The following is a 14071-nucleotide window of genomic DNA, read 5'->3' as shown; positions in this document are numbered from 1 at the left end:
GCACCCTAGTGAGCCTCTGTTTTAAGCCCCCCGACATCATGTGGTCGATTGTCTTGATAATTAGCCTTGAAAATATGAAGGGCTTCTTGCTATCTGCTTGGAGTGGCCTCTAAGCCTGCCACCTCTTCCAGCCAGAGCTGAAGTAGGTAATTTAAGGGGGAAAATGGGGCTGGGAAGGTGGCTGGGTGGTAGTTCTGGCTTAGCATTCATGAAGCGCTGGGTTCAATTCCTCAGTGCCACATACACAGAGAAAACTGGAAGTGGTGCTGTTGCTCAAGTAGAGAGCAAAAAAAGCTCAGGGGCAATGCCCAGGCCTGAGTTCAAGCCCCAGGACTGGCCAGAGAAAGAGAGAGAAAAAGAGAGAGCTAACTGTTTCTCATACCAGTGCAGTTGCCTTAATAATCCTGATTGCTAGTATAAAATGATAAAATCATGAAGAATGAATACTAAACATTCAGAAGTAGAGCCTTTGGAGAAAATGTCTCCTGGTTTTAGTTTGACTTGGTCTTGACATACTTACTGGTCATTTCCTTCACTGTGACCACTGACTGTCATACCAACCCACTCCTGATATTGGTGGGGCCAAGCCCTAAGATTTCTAAACAGGTAGGGCATTGGCTGTTGGTCCTCTGTGGGGAGAGGAGAAGAGAGTGTCACAGGCTTTCCTTCTCATTCATTCTCCATCCCTCACCTGACTTCTCAGGAGAGAAAGAGCTAGAATCTGGTTTTCATCTCTGCCCTATCTCAGTCTCAAATTTGGAGCAAAGCGTAGGAGTGTGTTCTCACCGACACTAAACATTGTCTTGAGACCTTCTGCAGAAGTTCACTCACCGTTCTCACGGTGTTCTGTTCCTCGCTACACGCGTAAGGACATGACTGGGAACATCATCTTTTTTCCTCGCTACGAGTAAACATACTTGGAAACTGGCCCTGAATAGTTTAGCATCAGTATCCGTTATAAGCTTCCCCAAAGGAAGTTTTCTTACAGTGCTTTTTGTTCTCTATTATACTTAGTTTTTATACACTCAAAAAAAGTTTTTTAATGCAAGAGACCTGGACTTAAGAGTTGTAGAGAGATGTCATTCAGTCCCAGATGGCATCTTTTAACCTCGGGATTTGCAACTAAAGATTTCAAATCCCAGGTAAGATTCCTCGGAGCTGGTGAAGCAGAGGCAGGCTGGCATGCCGTCTCGTGGCCTGGTAAATAAATGGTTACTTGGAAGGCTCTGGGATTTTTTTTCCTGTGATGGAGAGACGCGGTAGGTGCTCACTGCCCAGGGCCCGCAGTTTCTTTAGCGGCCTGGGAACAGCAAGTTCAGAGATTTGGGGGAATCATGTCAGTGATGAAAAATGTCCAGTGACCTCACCCAGGAAAATCAGCAAAGCAGCAACAGTGGGTTGAGAATGTGGCTTAGGGGTAGCGTGCCTGCCTAGCATGCATGAAGCCCTGGGTTCGATTCCTCAGCACCACATACACAGAAAAGGCCAGAAGTAGCGCTGTGGCTCAAGTGGGAGAGTGCTAGCCTTGAGCAAAAAGAAGCTCAGGGACAGTGCCCAGGCTGAGTTCAAGCCCCAGGACTGACAAGAAAAAAAAAGAAGGGACAGCAGGAAACGAGTTGAGAGGAAAATGCTTTTGGAATGAAACATGGAGAATCTCTCTCTCTCTCTCTCCCTCCCTCCCTCCCTCCCTCCCTCCCTCCCTCCCTCCCTCCCTCCCTCCCTCCCTCCCTCTCTCTCCCTCTCTCTCCCTCTCTCTCCCTCTCTCTCCCTCTCTCTCCCTCTCCCCATCCCCCCCCTCTCATAGTAGTAGTAGTAGTAGAAGCCAGACAGCTCCCATTTGTTGGCTTCTTTGTTAATTTCCACCTTTTTTCTCAGTCCTCTGAAATCCCGCCTTCAGTTTCCACATCCGTGATCCCTTTCCTTCCTCCCACATTCTCTGGAGAGCACAGCTGGGCTCTGGGAGAGGCTCGGGGCCCAGGCCCACGAATCCATGGTCCTTCCGAAAAGAAGCCAGTGATGGGGCTGGGATTGCATTTCTTCCTCCGTCTGTCAGGTCACAATTTAGAATTGAGCCCAGAGGCTCCTAGTGCCTTTTAATGTCTTAGTAATATTTTTGCCTAGGCCAAAAGAAATGGTAAGAGTTGAGCTTATGGGGGCTGGAGATATGGCCTAGTGGCAAGAGTGCTTGCCTCGTATACATGAAGCCCTGGGTTCGATTCCCCCGCACCACATATACAGAAAATGGCCAGAAGTGGCGCTGTGGCTCAAGTGGCAGAGTACTAGCCTTGAGCAAAAAGAAGCCAGGGACAGTGCTCAGGCCCCGAGTCCAAGGCCCAGGACTGGGCAAAAAAAAAATTTTTTAAGTTGAGCTTATAAAATAGTTCATGTCCAAACAACTGGTAAGTTGTTGCTGTGTGACCTTGGCAGCCAGATCTCCCCCAGCCCCGTGAGAGCCACAGTGCTAACCACTGTGTTTGACTCTCATCTCTGTTTGGCAGAAAGGAGTTAGCTGGGGACCTGTGGCTCATGCCTGTAATCTTAGCTATTCAGGAGGCTGAGATGTGAGGATAGAAGTGTTCAAAGCCAGCCTGGACAGGAAAGTCTATGAGATTCTTATTAACCACAGAAATAGCTGGAAGTGGAGCTGTGGCTCAAAGTTAGTATAGTACTAGTCTCAAGCAAAAAAAAGTCTCAGGGACTGTGCTCAGGTCCTGAGGTCAAGCCCCAGGACTGGCACAAATAAGTTGATGGATGCAGGCCCCTGGTCCTTCTGAGCGTTACAAGGACAGGGCTCCAAGCCCCTGGGCTTTGATTGGCTGTTGGCACAGCTCATGCAGGCTGAATGGCCCGGGTCAGCCCCCTACCTGGGTGTCTGTACAGGCCATTCTGTACCCTCAGGGCCAGTGCTTGAAAGGTGAGAAAGCAGATAGCCACACGGTGGCCCCCGTCCTACCTGAGCCCTGTTCCGCCCCAGCCTGCACTGCGCTGCTCTGCTGTTTGCACCTCCTCACAACTTCCCTGGCTGCTTACATTTCTTTTCTCCCCTCAGGTGTCTCTCCTTCCCTTCTAACTGGCAGCAGCCCCCTTCACCTCAGGAGCGGGCTTTAGATCTGCTCTGCCAGGCAGCTTGCTAACTTCTGTGTAGCTCTCTGAAGCAGGTAGAGAACCATTTTGCTACGTGCATGCTGCTCCCTCCACCTTTCTAGTGACCCCTCCGCTGTTCTGTAGTCCTTTGCCTGTCGCCTCCGGTATCAGCCAAGACGGCCCACTTCACCACCCTGTGCTGGTTTCTCTGGCCAGTGCTTGTCCCAGTGTGTGCAGTGTTCTGAGACACAATCCCAGGCCTCCCTCTGCCCTGTTCCATGTTCACTACACAAGCCAGACTGATCGTGCTGGCACCTGCAGCCTTTATGCCATAGCCACCATTCAAGCCCAAGAACACATGTCAGGGAAATAGCCATCCTTTTCCAGGTGTCCAGAACCTTCTTCCTCTCCCCGGAAACCTTGCTGCCAGCTGTCCCTGTGCATGTGGCCGCCTGGCTCAGTAGCATTTCTCTGTACCATGTGAACCTGGGCTAACTCGAATGCTGACCCAAGTGTCTGGGTGGGGATTTCATCCTGGGAGACATGTGCTGGGTGGTGTGTGCTTTACTCTTGTCTGTTTGTTTCCTTTTTTTTTTTTCTCTCCCACGTGAGATCACTTTTTGAGTGTCCAGAGGTTTTTACAAGATTGCTGGGCGCTGGTGGCTCACACCTTTAATCCCCAGAGGGCTGAGATCTGAGGATTGTGGTTCGAAGCCAACTAGGGCAGAAAAGTCCCTGTGAGACTCTTATCCCCAATAAACCACTCAAAAACCAGAAGTGGCTCTGTGGCTCAAGTAGTAGAGCACTATCCTGGAGCACAGAGAGGCTCAGGGATGGCGCCCAGGCCCCGAGTTCAAGTACAACTGACCAAGAAATTTTTGGAAAGATTGCATGTCCCAGGTATGCAAAGGGAAATCTGTTCTGTATTCCCACACCCGTTTCCCTGTCCCGCACCAATAGCAAAGTGCTCTCTCAGTGTGTCATGTCATCAAAGCCAACCCTGTGGACAGGGCTCTCGTGCTGTCTGCCGAGTGTGCAGTTGTGTGTGTAGGGAACCCCCGTGCTGGGGGGCTGGGGCCAGGGCCAGGGCACGTGGGTCAAGCCCGGGCTCCGCCCGACTCTGCCCTCCAGAGGCGCATGCCCTCCTTCCTCTCTTGCAGGACCTGGAGTTGCTGGCTACCTTACGGCAGGCACAGCCTCCGCAGTCATGTCGCACCTGCCGCCTCCCGTGGACCATGAGGCGGGGGACCTTGGCTACCAGACTTGAAACCCACTCGAGAGGCAGACAGTAAGCGCCGCGAGGCCAGCGCCACGTCCACATTCCTCCAGCCGATCCATCGAGGCAAACTCTTAACTGCCTTTCTCCTGGGTTCCCCTGTGACAGTGTTACTCCTTTTTCTATGAATATATTTTTATTTAGGAAAACGTCAGTGATTCGTTTTCAACATGACTCTGAAAGCATTCTGTGGATCAACCCAAGTGGGGTACACAAGACGTTTTGCTTTTTTTCCCCCCCTTGATGTATGTAAGCACATTTTGTTCCTTTGTTTACAAGACTGTGAATCAAAAATATGAAACTTTCTTCCTAGTTTTTATAATGTTTTTTTGAATTAGTGTGACTGTAGGGTTAAGCTGCAGTCTCCAGAAATCGGGCTAAGTCACTCGTCCCCAGAAAACCGCATCCCCCTCTCCCGCACCGAGTCTCCGTGGCTCTCCCCAGCACCGAATACCATTCGGTTTTGTCCCTGTACCTGTTCACTGGTGTCCTGTCATTAACCTCCCGAGAGCACACATTGCTATGTATAACTGGCTTTACCAAATTGAATGAAGAGGAGCTTGTGCAAAAAAAAAAAAAAAAGAAAAAGAAAAAAATTTAAAAGTAAAAAATGGATGTCAAGGTGTTATGTAAGAGATTAGTGTAATTGTGAAATGTTCTATACATTATCAACTATATAAAGCTTTCTATATTGTATGTACATTATACAGATCGTTCATATGTGTACATAAAATTTTAAAAATAAAGGGATTGACTGCTTTGTTAATGAGATATGTTTGTTCCAGTTTAGGTTTCCCTGCAGAAAACCTCATCCGTTGCTTCTAAGATGCACGCAGCGGGAGGGAGCACGTAGCCCGCCACAGCTCTTCCCCACGGGCAGCTGCACTGACTGATGCGCGTCCCAGCCGCATCTTCGTGTCTACAAGCAGGTGGCACCTCTCTTCCGTGAGACCTTTTTAAAAGCTGGTCCTGGAGCTTGAACTTGGCCTGAGCACTGTCCCTGAGCTCCTTTTTGCTCAAAGCTAGCACTCTACCACTTGAGGCACTGTGCTACTTAGGCCTTTTCTGAGATTAATTGGAGATAATGTCATGGACTTTCCTGCTGGGGATGGCTTTGAACCACCATCCTCAGATCTCAGCCTCCTGAGTAGCTAGGATGACAGGCGTGAGCCACAGGGGCCCAGCCTCTGAGACTCCTATCTCCAATAAATCACTACAAAACTGGAAGTGGCATGGCGGCTAAAAGTGGTAGAGCACTGGCCTTGAGCAAAAGAGCTCAGGGACAGCGCCCAAGCCTTTAGTCCAAGCCCAATGACTTTCTCTCCCCCGCAAAAAGGGAAAAAGATTTACCAGTTATTGCTCCATGTCACCCATGCCAAAAGGTAATAAGAAACACATGAGATTTTAAAATACTTTTAGCATTTCAAAAATATAACTTTAATAGGTAATCAGTCTTAAAACATATGCAGAATTGGTGAGAAACTTTTGTGTGTTTTTATACCAAGTTTTCTAAATCTCCTGTGCATTTACATTCAATTTGGATGCCAGATTTTGATTCAAAGTAGTTTCTTTGTGTTTAGATTTCATGAAATTTACAGTTGGAAAAAATAGATTCAACTACCCAAATCATTCCAGAAATACTTGGAACCAAGTGCTTCCTGTTGAAGCACTAACAGATTTATAAATTTATAATTATAGAAATTACAGTCAGTCATGTATCTTTATCTAGTACAAACATTCATCATACTGCTAAAAGAATGTTAAAAAGGGATACAATTTTATAGTTGTCAAAGCAACATGAGCTATTCCTGCCGGTATGAACTCGATTTTAACCCTAGAAATCAGTGTGAAAATAGATCTATGCCAATAATTTAGAAATAGCTCTCTGAGGTGGACTGAATATAAGGTTGTGTTGAGATGAAAGCCTTTTGTACAACTAATTGTTTAAAAAAAAAAAAAGCCAGGCACTAGTGGCTCGCACCTGTAGTCCTAGCTACTCAGGAGGCTGAGATCTGTAGCTCAAAGCCAGCTTAGGAAGAAAAGTCCCCATGAAACTCGAATCTCCAATAAACTACTCAAAAAAGCCGGAAGTGGCGCTGTGGCTCAAGTGGTAAAGCTCAGCCTTGAGCACAATGAGGCCCAGGAACAGCAGCCAGGTCCCGAGTTCAAGCCCCGAGATGGGCAAAAAAAGGGGGGGGGCGGGAGATGGCTTTCTGATTTACTTCATGATCTTGTTAAAAGGTGATCTGGGCACAGTGGTTCGCTCGAAATCCAGACTACTCCAGGGGCAGAGGTGGGGAAGATCAGAGCTTGAGGCTAGCCCAGGTAAAACAGCTGAGATCCTGTGTTGACACACAAAGATAGCCTACTGATGTGTACCTTCATCCCCACTACGTGGAAGGCACAACTGGGAGGATCATAGTCCAGGCTCAGCTAGGCAAAAGAGAGAGACCCCCATCTCAACAATAACCCAGGGGCTGAGGACATGGTTTAAGTGCTAGAGCATCTGCCTAGCAAGCGCAAGCTCTGAGTTCAAACCCCTCGTACAAATTCAAAACCCAAAAAGTGAGACCTAATGGGAATGGCAGAATTCACATCCACATTGTCACTGAGATGACAGAATCACTGATTAGAACATGCTAGAATCATTTGGACAAGGGAGTGACCCTGCACTGGCCTCTCTGCTGACAGCGGTGCATGGGTGCAGGCCGTGGAGCTGCTCTGCTCTTCCTCACATCTTGGCCGTCAGCCTTTTGGCTTGTTCTCGCAGCTCCATTTTTGCGACTGCAGAGAGATGCACTTCGTCGGGCCCGTCCGCTAAGCGCAGGGTTCGCGAGAGGGCATACCTGCAAGGGGAGAAAGAAGAGCGAGTGGCCAGAGGCCGGGGGCTCACGCCGGCCATCCTAGCGACTCGGGAGGCTGAGATCGGAGGGTCGCAGTTTAAAGCCAGCCTGGGCTGGGACCTGTGTGAGACTCGGCTCCATTGAGTCACCAAAACAAGCTGCCAGTGGAGCTGTGGCTCAAGTGGTAGAGCGCCAGCCTTGAGCACAAAAGCTCAGGGATAGCACCCAGGCCCTGAGTTCAAGCCCACAACTGACAAAGTTGTTTGCAATGCTTTAGCACTGAGCTGCACTCCCATCCCCGAGGGCAGCTACTCTTAAATGAGGGGTACTCACTCACATGTTGGCCAGAGGGTAGTCCTGGGAGACGCCTGCACCCCCACACACCTGGATGGCTCGGTCAATAATCTTGCACACGGCCCTCGGGGCGGCCACTTTGATCATCGCAATCTACATAAGCAAGAGGCACAAGGAATACTCGTTCCGTACACAGTGCACACGCTGCAAGGCTTTGGTGGAATCTGTATTTTCTCTGAAAGGAGACTGGGAAACGCTCCCGCACCCCAGCCACCCCTGGAGTGAGACCTGCTGTGCTCCCGTACTCGCCACCCGTCTTGGTCACCCAAGGCCTCTGTGAAGAGGCTTCGCAGCCGAATCACGCTTTATCCATTTCTTCACCATCCACCTGGTTTCCAGGAGGCCTTCAGCTGGCTCCTGAGCCCTGCACATCGCCTTCGCTGAGGAAAGGGGCTCAGGCTTTTAGAATTAAGTGACTGATGCCCTTACTCCAGCAGAGCCAGAAACCTAGGGCTGCAGGGGACCTTGGGTGCCCGTTAGGAAGCATTTTCTATGTGACACAACCATCCCATGATGCATTGTGAATCGTCATGGCGACTCCCTGCAGGTAAGCCAAAGGCAGGGAGGTTGGACACTTTGACCTGGCTTATAAGGCTAACGGACCAAGCCTAGGATTGCCCTGCTCTTTGTGCCTCTCGAGGATGGCTGAGGAAGAAACTCTCCCCTGTGCAGCCACAGAGCCCGACATGGATTCTTTGTAAAGCACATCCACACGGGGGATGGGGGGGCTCACCTCCTTCCTGGCCGCCGCGCTGCCCTGAGTGTCTATGCTGTGAGCAGCTTTCAAGGTCAGCAAGCGGATCTCCTCAATGGCAATGCGACTTTCGGCAATCCAGTGCGCCACCACCTCCTGTGGGGGCAAAGGGCAAATCACACTCAGATTTAAAGGATTGCAAAGTAACCTCACTGATATTTTTTACATACATTGCATGGGGCTCACATTTGAGATAGAGCAGTGGAGTCTTTCAAAATTAAGAGTTTTAAAAATTAAAGACCAAGTTCGTCTGTTTCCTTTGGATTTTTTTTTTTTTTTTTTTTTTTTTGGCCAGTCCTGGGCCTTGGACTCAGGGCCTGAGCACTGTCCCTGGCTTCCTTTTTGCTCAAGGCTAGCACTCTGCCACTTGAGCCACAGCACCACTTCTGGCCATTTTCTGTATATGTGGTGCTGGGGAATTGAACCCAGGGCCTCATGTATATGAGGCAAGCGCTCTCGCCACTAGGCCATATCCCCAGCCCCTGAATATATTTTTTAAACATGTTGCTACAAAGCCACTGAGGTGATGTGTGCCTGTCTGTGGTCTCAGCACTGGGGAGGCTGAGATGTGAGGACTAGGGTTCAAAGCCAGCCTGGGCAGGAAAACTCTGTGAGTCTCTTATCTCCAATTAACTACCAGAAAAATGCCAGAAGTAGAGCTGTGGCTCAACTGGTAGCTTTGAGTACAAAAGCTCAGGGACAGTGCAAAGACCCTTGAGTTCAAGCCCCAGGCAAAACGAATAAATAAAATGTGACTATGTGACTACAAGACTTTTAAAATTACATTTGTGACTCATGATTTCTGTTTGGTAGCCCTGCCTCGGGATGAAACAAGACTCCAAGTTAACCACTTCAAACACGCACCCGACCTCGAGTATTTGGTTGGCTGGCTGCAAGTCTGGGTAATTACAGCTTCAGGAACAGACTTGAAAGGCATTTACCTCTTAGTTTTCCCAGAAATAGATAAGAGGAATGCATTCTCCTGCTCTGGGCTAAATATTTACAGACAATAGATTTGCAGAGAGCATTACATGGGTGGACGGGGAAGGCTTTAGGAAATCGCCAAGTGTCTTTACTAAGATGAAACTTTGCTGGAGAGCCTGGAATCATTGAGAAGCCAGCTGGAAGGAGTCCTCCAATTCAGGGAAATTAAATGTTACTTTTACAAACTGGGGGAAAAGGAAAAAAAAAAGCTGGCCCAGGTTTCTTGTTTATGACATGCTCACACATCTCTTTTGGTTTCTGCCAGCTCATTTATTTATGCCAGATGCTGGAAGTTTCCAGTGAAGACAGGCATGTTGTTTAAAACCTCAGGCCTGCCTGGCAAGATGCACTGAATTTGCTGAAGGCCAGACAGCCATTTCTCTCCCAGTGCAGCACTAAACACCACTCACAGTGGCGCTGGCCAGGCCACCTTTGTGCATTCAAGATGTCCTTGCTCGCCCTCCCTGTGTCCTCCCTCCACCCACTGCGGGGCTCAGTTGACTGGGAAGCCTCGTTTTCTAGAAACCATGAGTCTGACAACGCTGGCGTGTGTGGAGGCACTGCAAACGCACTGACCCTTTCCTGAAGAGAGAGACTTCTGATCAGGCTGTGTCTAGACACAGACGGCAGGTATGCTGCAGGGAAAGGACCCTCACGGGGGAATCGTTTTGTTCAAGGCCACTGGGGTACATGCAGCTATGATAAACTGAAACAATAAGTAACACCAGACCTGGGTGCTGGTGGCTCACGCCTGTCATCCTAGCTCATCAGGAAGCTGAGATCTGAGGATCACGGTTCAAAGCCAGCCCGGGCAGGAAAACCCATGAGACTCTTCTCCCCAATGAACCATCAGGAAACTGGAAGTGGCACTGTGGCTCAAGTGATAGAACGCTAGCCTTGAGTGAAAGAGCTCAGGGACAGCGCCCAGGCCTTCAGTTGAAGCCCTTACGTGTTCATAGAGCTTCTTCTTAAAGGCGCTCCTCTGTACCGCCCGCTCGCACATGATCTGCAGGGCACGCTCGGCCACGCCTACTGATCGCATGCAGTGATGGATGCGGCCTGGTCCCAGGCGGCCTTGGGAAATCTCAAACCCCCTGCCTTCGCCTGTCAGCAAGGAGAGAGACTGTGAGGAAGGGCCCGGCCCACGCACAGCCCGAGAAAGCCATGTCCCGCCCGCACCAGAAACGGCCGTCTGATTGGGGGGAAAGTCAACTCTAGGATGAGGTTTCATTGTACATGCATGTGAATTTTGATTTCTGTGTTAAAAGTCATTCATCTTCAAATACTTGAACAAAAATGAAGACGGGTCTCTTGCATGTAAAGCACAAGCTACTTTGTGCTACAACAGTTACAAAGGTAAATAAAACAGAAGACTGGGAATTCCGAATCCAGGACACAGGCAAAGGAGGGAGAGATTGGGGAGCAATATGTCAGGGCCAGACTGGCAGAGGTGGGGGGTAGGGTGGGGGGTGGGTGGCCTTCTTTACAGTGTTTGAGATATTCCATGAAGTCTGGCTGAGATTCTAGCAAGACCCAGGATGGAGTCGTTCCAGGCTTGCGTGTTAGCGACATTCAGCCACCTACCTTGAGCAAGTAAGACTAGAATTCACAAATGACTCACGTTTTCTTAAATAGAAAAAGCCTCCAAGTATGGCTTAGGAAAATAGGTTGCTCTGAATTGAACAACCTTGGTATATAGCTCTGTTTTTAACTGATACAAAATACCAAACCACATCTACTATTTGAAGAAAACCCATTGTCCCATGTAATAAAATCCACAGTGGAAAAGTTGACCTCGGTAAATGGTACATCTAAGACAGGAACATAACCGACGATGACTGTCCATCTCTTGCAGATTTAGACATGAAGACAGTCACCGACCATACTGGAGCAGAACTTTCCAACCTTGTCTCACCTAGGATTAAATTGCTGGCGGGAACGCGCACGCGGTTAAAATGGATCTCCATATGCCCTCCGTGAGGCTCATCTGAGGAACAGAAGACACGGTTTCCAAGAGAAAAATGAGCTCACACTCACACACACTCGGCTGAGGTATGAAGAAGGGCTTTAGAAACCCAGATGGCAGGGACCCTCCTCTTCAGAAAACTCAACAACTGGCTAAGGTTGAGGGCATTTTTTTAAAAAATCATTTATTCCAGAGGTTTTTCTTATTTGTCTCTAAGGTTTCCAGATTATGGAAGGAAAAAAAAACAACCCTTGGCTTTAGAGCTTTTCACTGTTCTATATTACTTTTTCTCTGGAGATGATATGTACACACACACACACACACACACACACACACACACACACACACACACTGCACACACACACTGCATTCAATTCGGGGGGAGGAGGGGACGCAGAGTTTTCCTGTTACTGGAATGGCCTCAAGACAGATTCTTGTCTTTGCACCACCCTTGTCTGTTACCCACCAAGTTTTGGGGGATTATTTCCTGCTAACTCCACACCCTGTTCCTGTCCAAGTGAAATTACAGACAGCCCTGTTAACACTGTCTCTTCTTGGAAATCAGGAGGCTGTAGGGCCTCAATTTATCTGCTGTGCCCTGAACTTTACCAGCACCTTCGGAGGGCTGTCGGGACACACATCATTCATGCAGACGCTGGCTCTTCCTTTTGGGGTTATGAGTCCTGTGTCTTGTCTTCCTGCTTGCGGATGTGGGACTGGGTTACTGGCCACTTACCCAGGTAGCCAAACACCGACAAGGGCCTGACGACTTTCACTCCCGGAGTGTCCATTGGAACAAGAATCATGCTGTGCTGTTTGTGTCTAGAGGACGGGAAAGCAGTGTTAGCAAAAGCGTGCTGAGCAGGGCACGAGAGCCTCACACCTGTCCTAGCGACTCGGGGCTGCGAGTTGAGGATGGCACTTTGAAGCCAACCTAGGTGGGAAAGTGTGAGAGTCGCATCTCCAATTAACCACAAGAGGCCAGAGTGGAGCTGTGGCTCAAGTAGTAGAGCATTGGCCCTGAGCAAAGGAAAAGCTCAGGGACAGTGCCCAGACCCTGTGTGTTCAAGCCCTAGAACCTGCACAAGAAAGAAAGAAGGAGGGAGAGAGGGAGGGAGCTGTGGCTCAAGTGGTAGGGTGCCAATCTAGAGCAGAAAAAGCTCAAGGACAGCACCCAGGCCCAGAGTTCAAGCCCTGGACCGGCACAAAAAATGAAATAAAAAGCTAAAATACTTGCAAAATACAAATACACAACATTTCACCTCATACATTATCTGATAATGCCTTGTGAGCCCAAGTGGGTGTGTTTTCCATAAAAATTACACTGATGGGAAGATGGACTCTGATCTCTAAATAGATCTCTCACTCAAAATCATCTTCTTACCTGGAGTCGGCTGTAGTTTCGGTTCTGCCCAAAACGATGGCAATTCTGCAGTTGGGATTCCCGGCTCCTAAACGCAGGGAGGAGAGGAGCAGAAAGCATTACAAATGATTTCACCCTGAAGGGTCTAACCTTTCCCAGTTTATCTCTGACAATAAAAAAAGAAACAAAAATGAGGGAGGAAACAAAATCTTTGATTCATGGAAGTAATAACATGTTGCACAAGGCCGCACGTCACCCAAGAAATATGGCTAGCCGAGGATGAGAGTGGATTGCATCGACAAAAGCTGCCATGTCCCAGTAACCAGGAGCTGGGGAGCATGAGGCAGCTGTAACCCCAAAGACAACGAGGCAGCCCCCCGTTCATAGCACGTCTCCCGAGCCCCTGCATGTGCCTTCAGAGGCAGGGCTCTTGTTTATTCATCTGTGAAGGACGCAGGAAAAGGATTTGAAGATTTAAACCAATAGCCAGGTGCTACTGGCTCACAACTGTCCTCCTGGCTAGAGAGACTTGTGGAGGCTGAGAGCTGAGGATTGAGGTTCAAGGCCAGCCCAGGCATACAAATCTCTTTAATTAACAGCAAAAAGCCGGAAGTGAAGTCTTGGCTCAAGTGGTAGAACACCAGCTGTAAGCAGAAAAAAGCTGAGAACAGCACACCCACACCGTTTAACATGTTTTACAAATTAAAATAAATATCCACATTCCAAGAGGCCAAGTCATTCCTATTCAGATCCAATGGCAGCCTGCACAGGGAACCTGTTGGGAGAGAGAAGGCGGTGTATTACTGGAATTGGGGAACCAGGAAAGGGCACGGCGCTGGCAGGTGCAGATGCGGGAGGCAGTGCACTGGAGGGTTTCTCATTTGTTCTCGTCTCTAATTGGGCAACAGTAATAATTGAAAGTGAGCCAGCTAGCTTGTACATACATTTCTCCGTGCCCATTAGGAGGACATGGACAGGCTTGCTGGGTGAGATATAAGATGGGTTTCCTTTTCATCTGCAAGTAGTAGAGCTGCGGGCTGTAGAAGAGTTCTTTCCTGAGTCCCTGGAGCAGTTTCATCAGAGAGGGAGGGAGGGGAGGCAGAAGTTCCTAGAAGGGGTGAGGGTTTCCCCCCAGCCCCCGGGAGGGGGGGCTGGCAGGATTAGGGCACACCTGAGCTGACAATGCAGGAAATGCACACTGGTTTCTCTTAAGTCACAATCTGGGCCCAACCCTTAGATAAGGTTTTATCTAAGTCCAGATAGGGAGAGAGTTCTTACTAATGGAACAGGAAATCTGAAAATAAAGTTTGGCCAGTGAGTGGATGGCACTGAGTTATCATCAGCTACCAGATACATTCAGCACAATTGCCTCTCCCATTTTCTTCCCCAACAAGTAAGTTATGGCTGCATTATGTAGGAGATAAAGATTAAAACTATTTTCTCTACC

The 14071-nt window shown here is 48.9% G+C and overlaps 2 protein-coding genes across 3 annotated transcripts in view; one reads left to right on the top strand and one right to left on the bottom strand.

Annotated features, from left to right (window-relative positions):
* Positions 1-5131, top strand: part of Dnajc13 (DnaJ heat shock protein family (Hsp40) member C13) — a 91394-nt gene extending 86263 nt beyond the window's left edge. For both annotated transcript variants that reach the window (XM_048334934.1, XM_048334935.1), the window contains one exon: positions 4245-5131. In XM_048334934.1, coding sequence (XP_048190891.1) covers positions 4245-4351 — 107 coding nt within the window. In that variant the 3' untranslated portion in view covers positions 4352-5131. The remainder of the gene's footprint in view (positions 1-4244) is intronic.
* Positions 5132-6965: 1834 nt separating this feature from the next.
* Positions 6966-14071, bottom strand: part of Acad11 (acyl-CoA dehydrogenase family member 11) — a 30873-nt gene continuing 23767 nt past the window's right edge. Inside the window, exons 15-21 of the mRNA XM_048335011.1 lie at positions 12646-12712; positions 11998-12083; positions 11211-11282; positions 10245-10399; positions 8291-8407; positions 7541-7650; positions 6966-7206 (exon numbers count right to left, since the gene is read on the bottom strand). Coding sequence (XP_048190968.1) covers positions 7092-7206; positions 7541-7650; positions 8291-8407; positions 10245-10399; positions 11211-11282; positions 11998-12083; positions 12646-12712 — 722 coding nt within the window. The 3' untranslated portion in view covers positions 6966-7091. The remainder of the gene's footprint in view (positions 7207-7540; positions 7651-8290; positions 8408-10244; positions 10400-11210; positions 11283-11997; positions 12084-12645; positions 12713-14071) is intronic.

This window comes from Perognathus longimembris, chromosome 26, assembly GCF_023159225.1.
Source record: "Perognathus longimembris pacificus isolate PPM17 chromosome 26, ASM2315922v1, whole genome shotgun sequence".
Lineage (NCBI taxonomy): Eukaryota > Metazoa > Chordata > Mammalia > Rodentia > Heteromyidae > Perognathus > Perognathus longimembris.
Note: the sequence above shows the minus strand (reverse complement) of the source record. Positions and strands in the feature narration are given on the sequence as shown.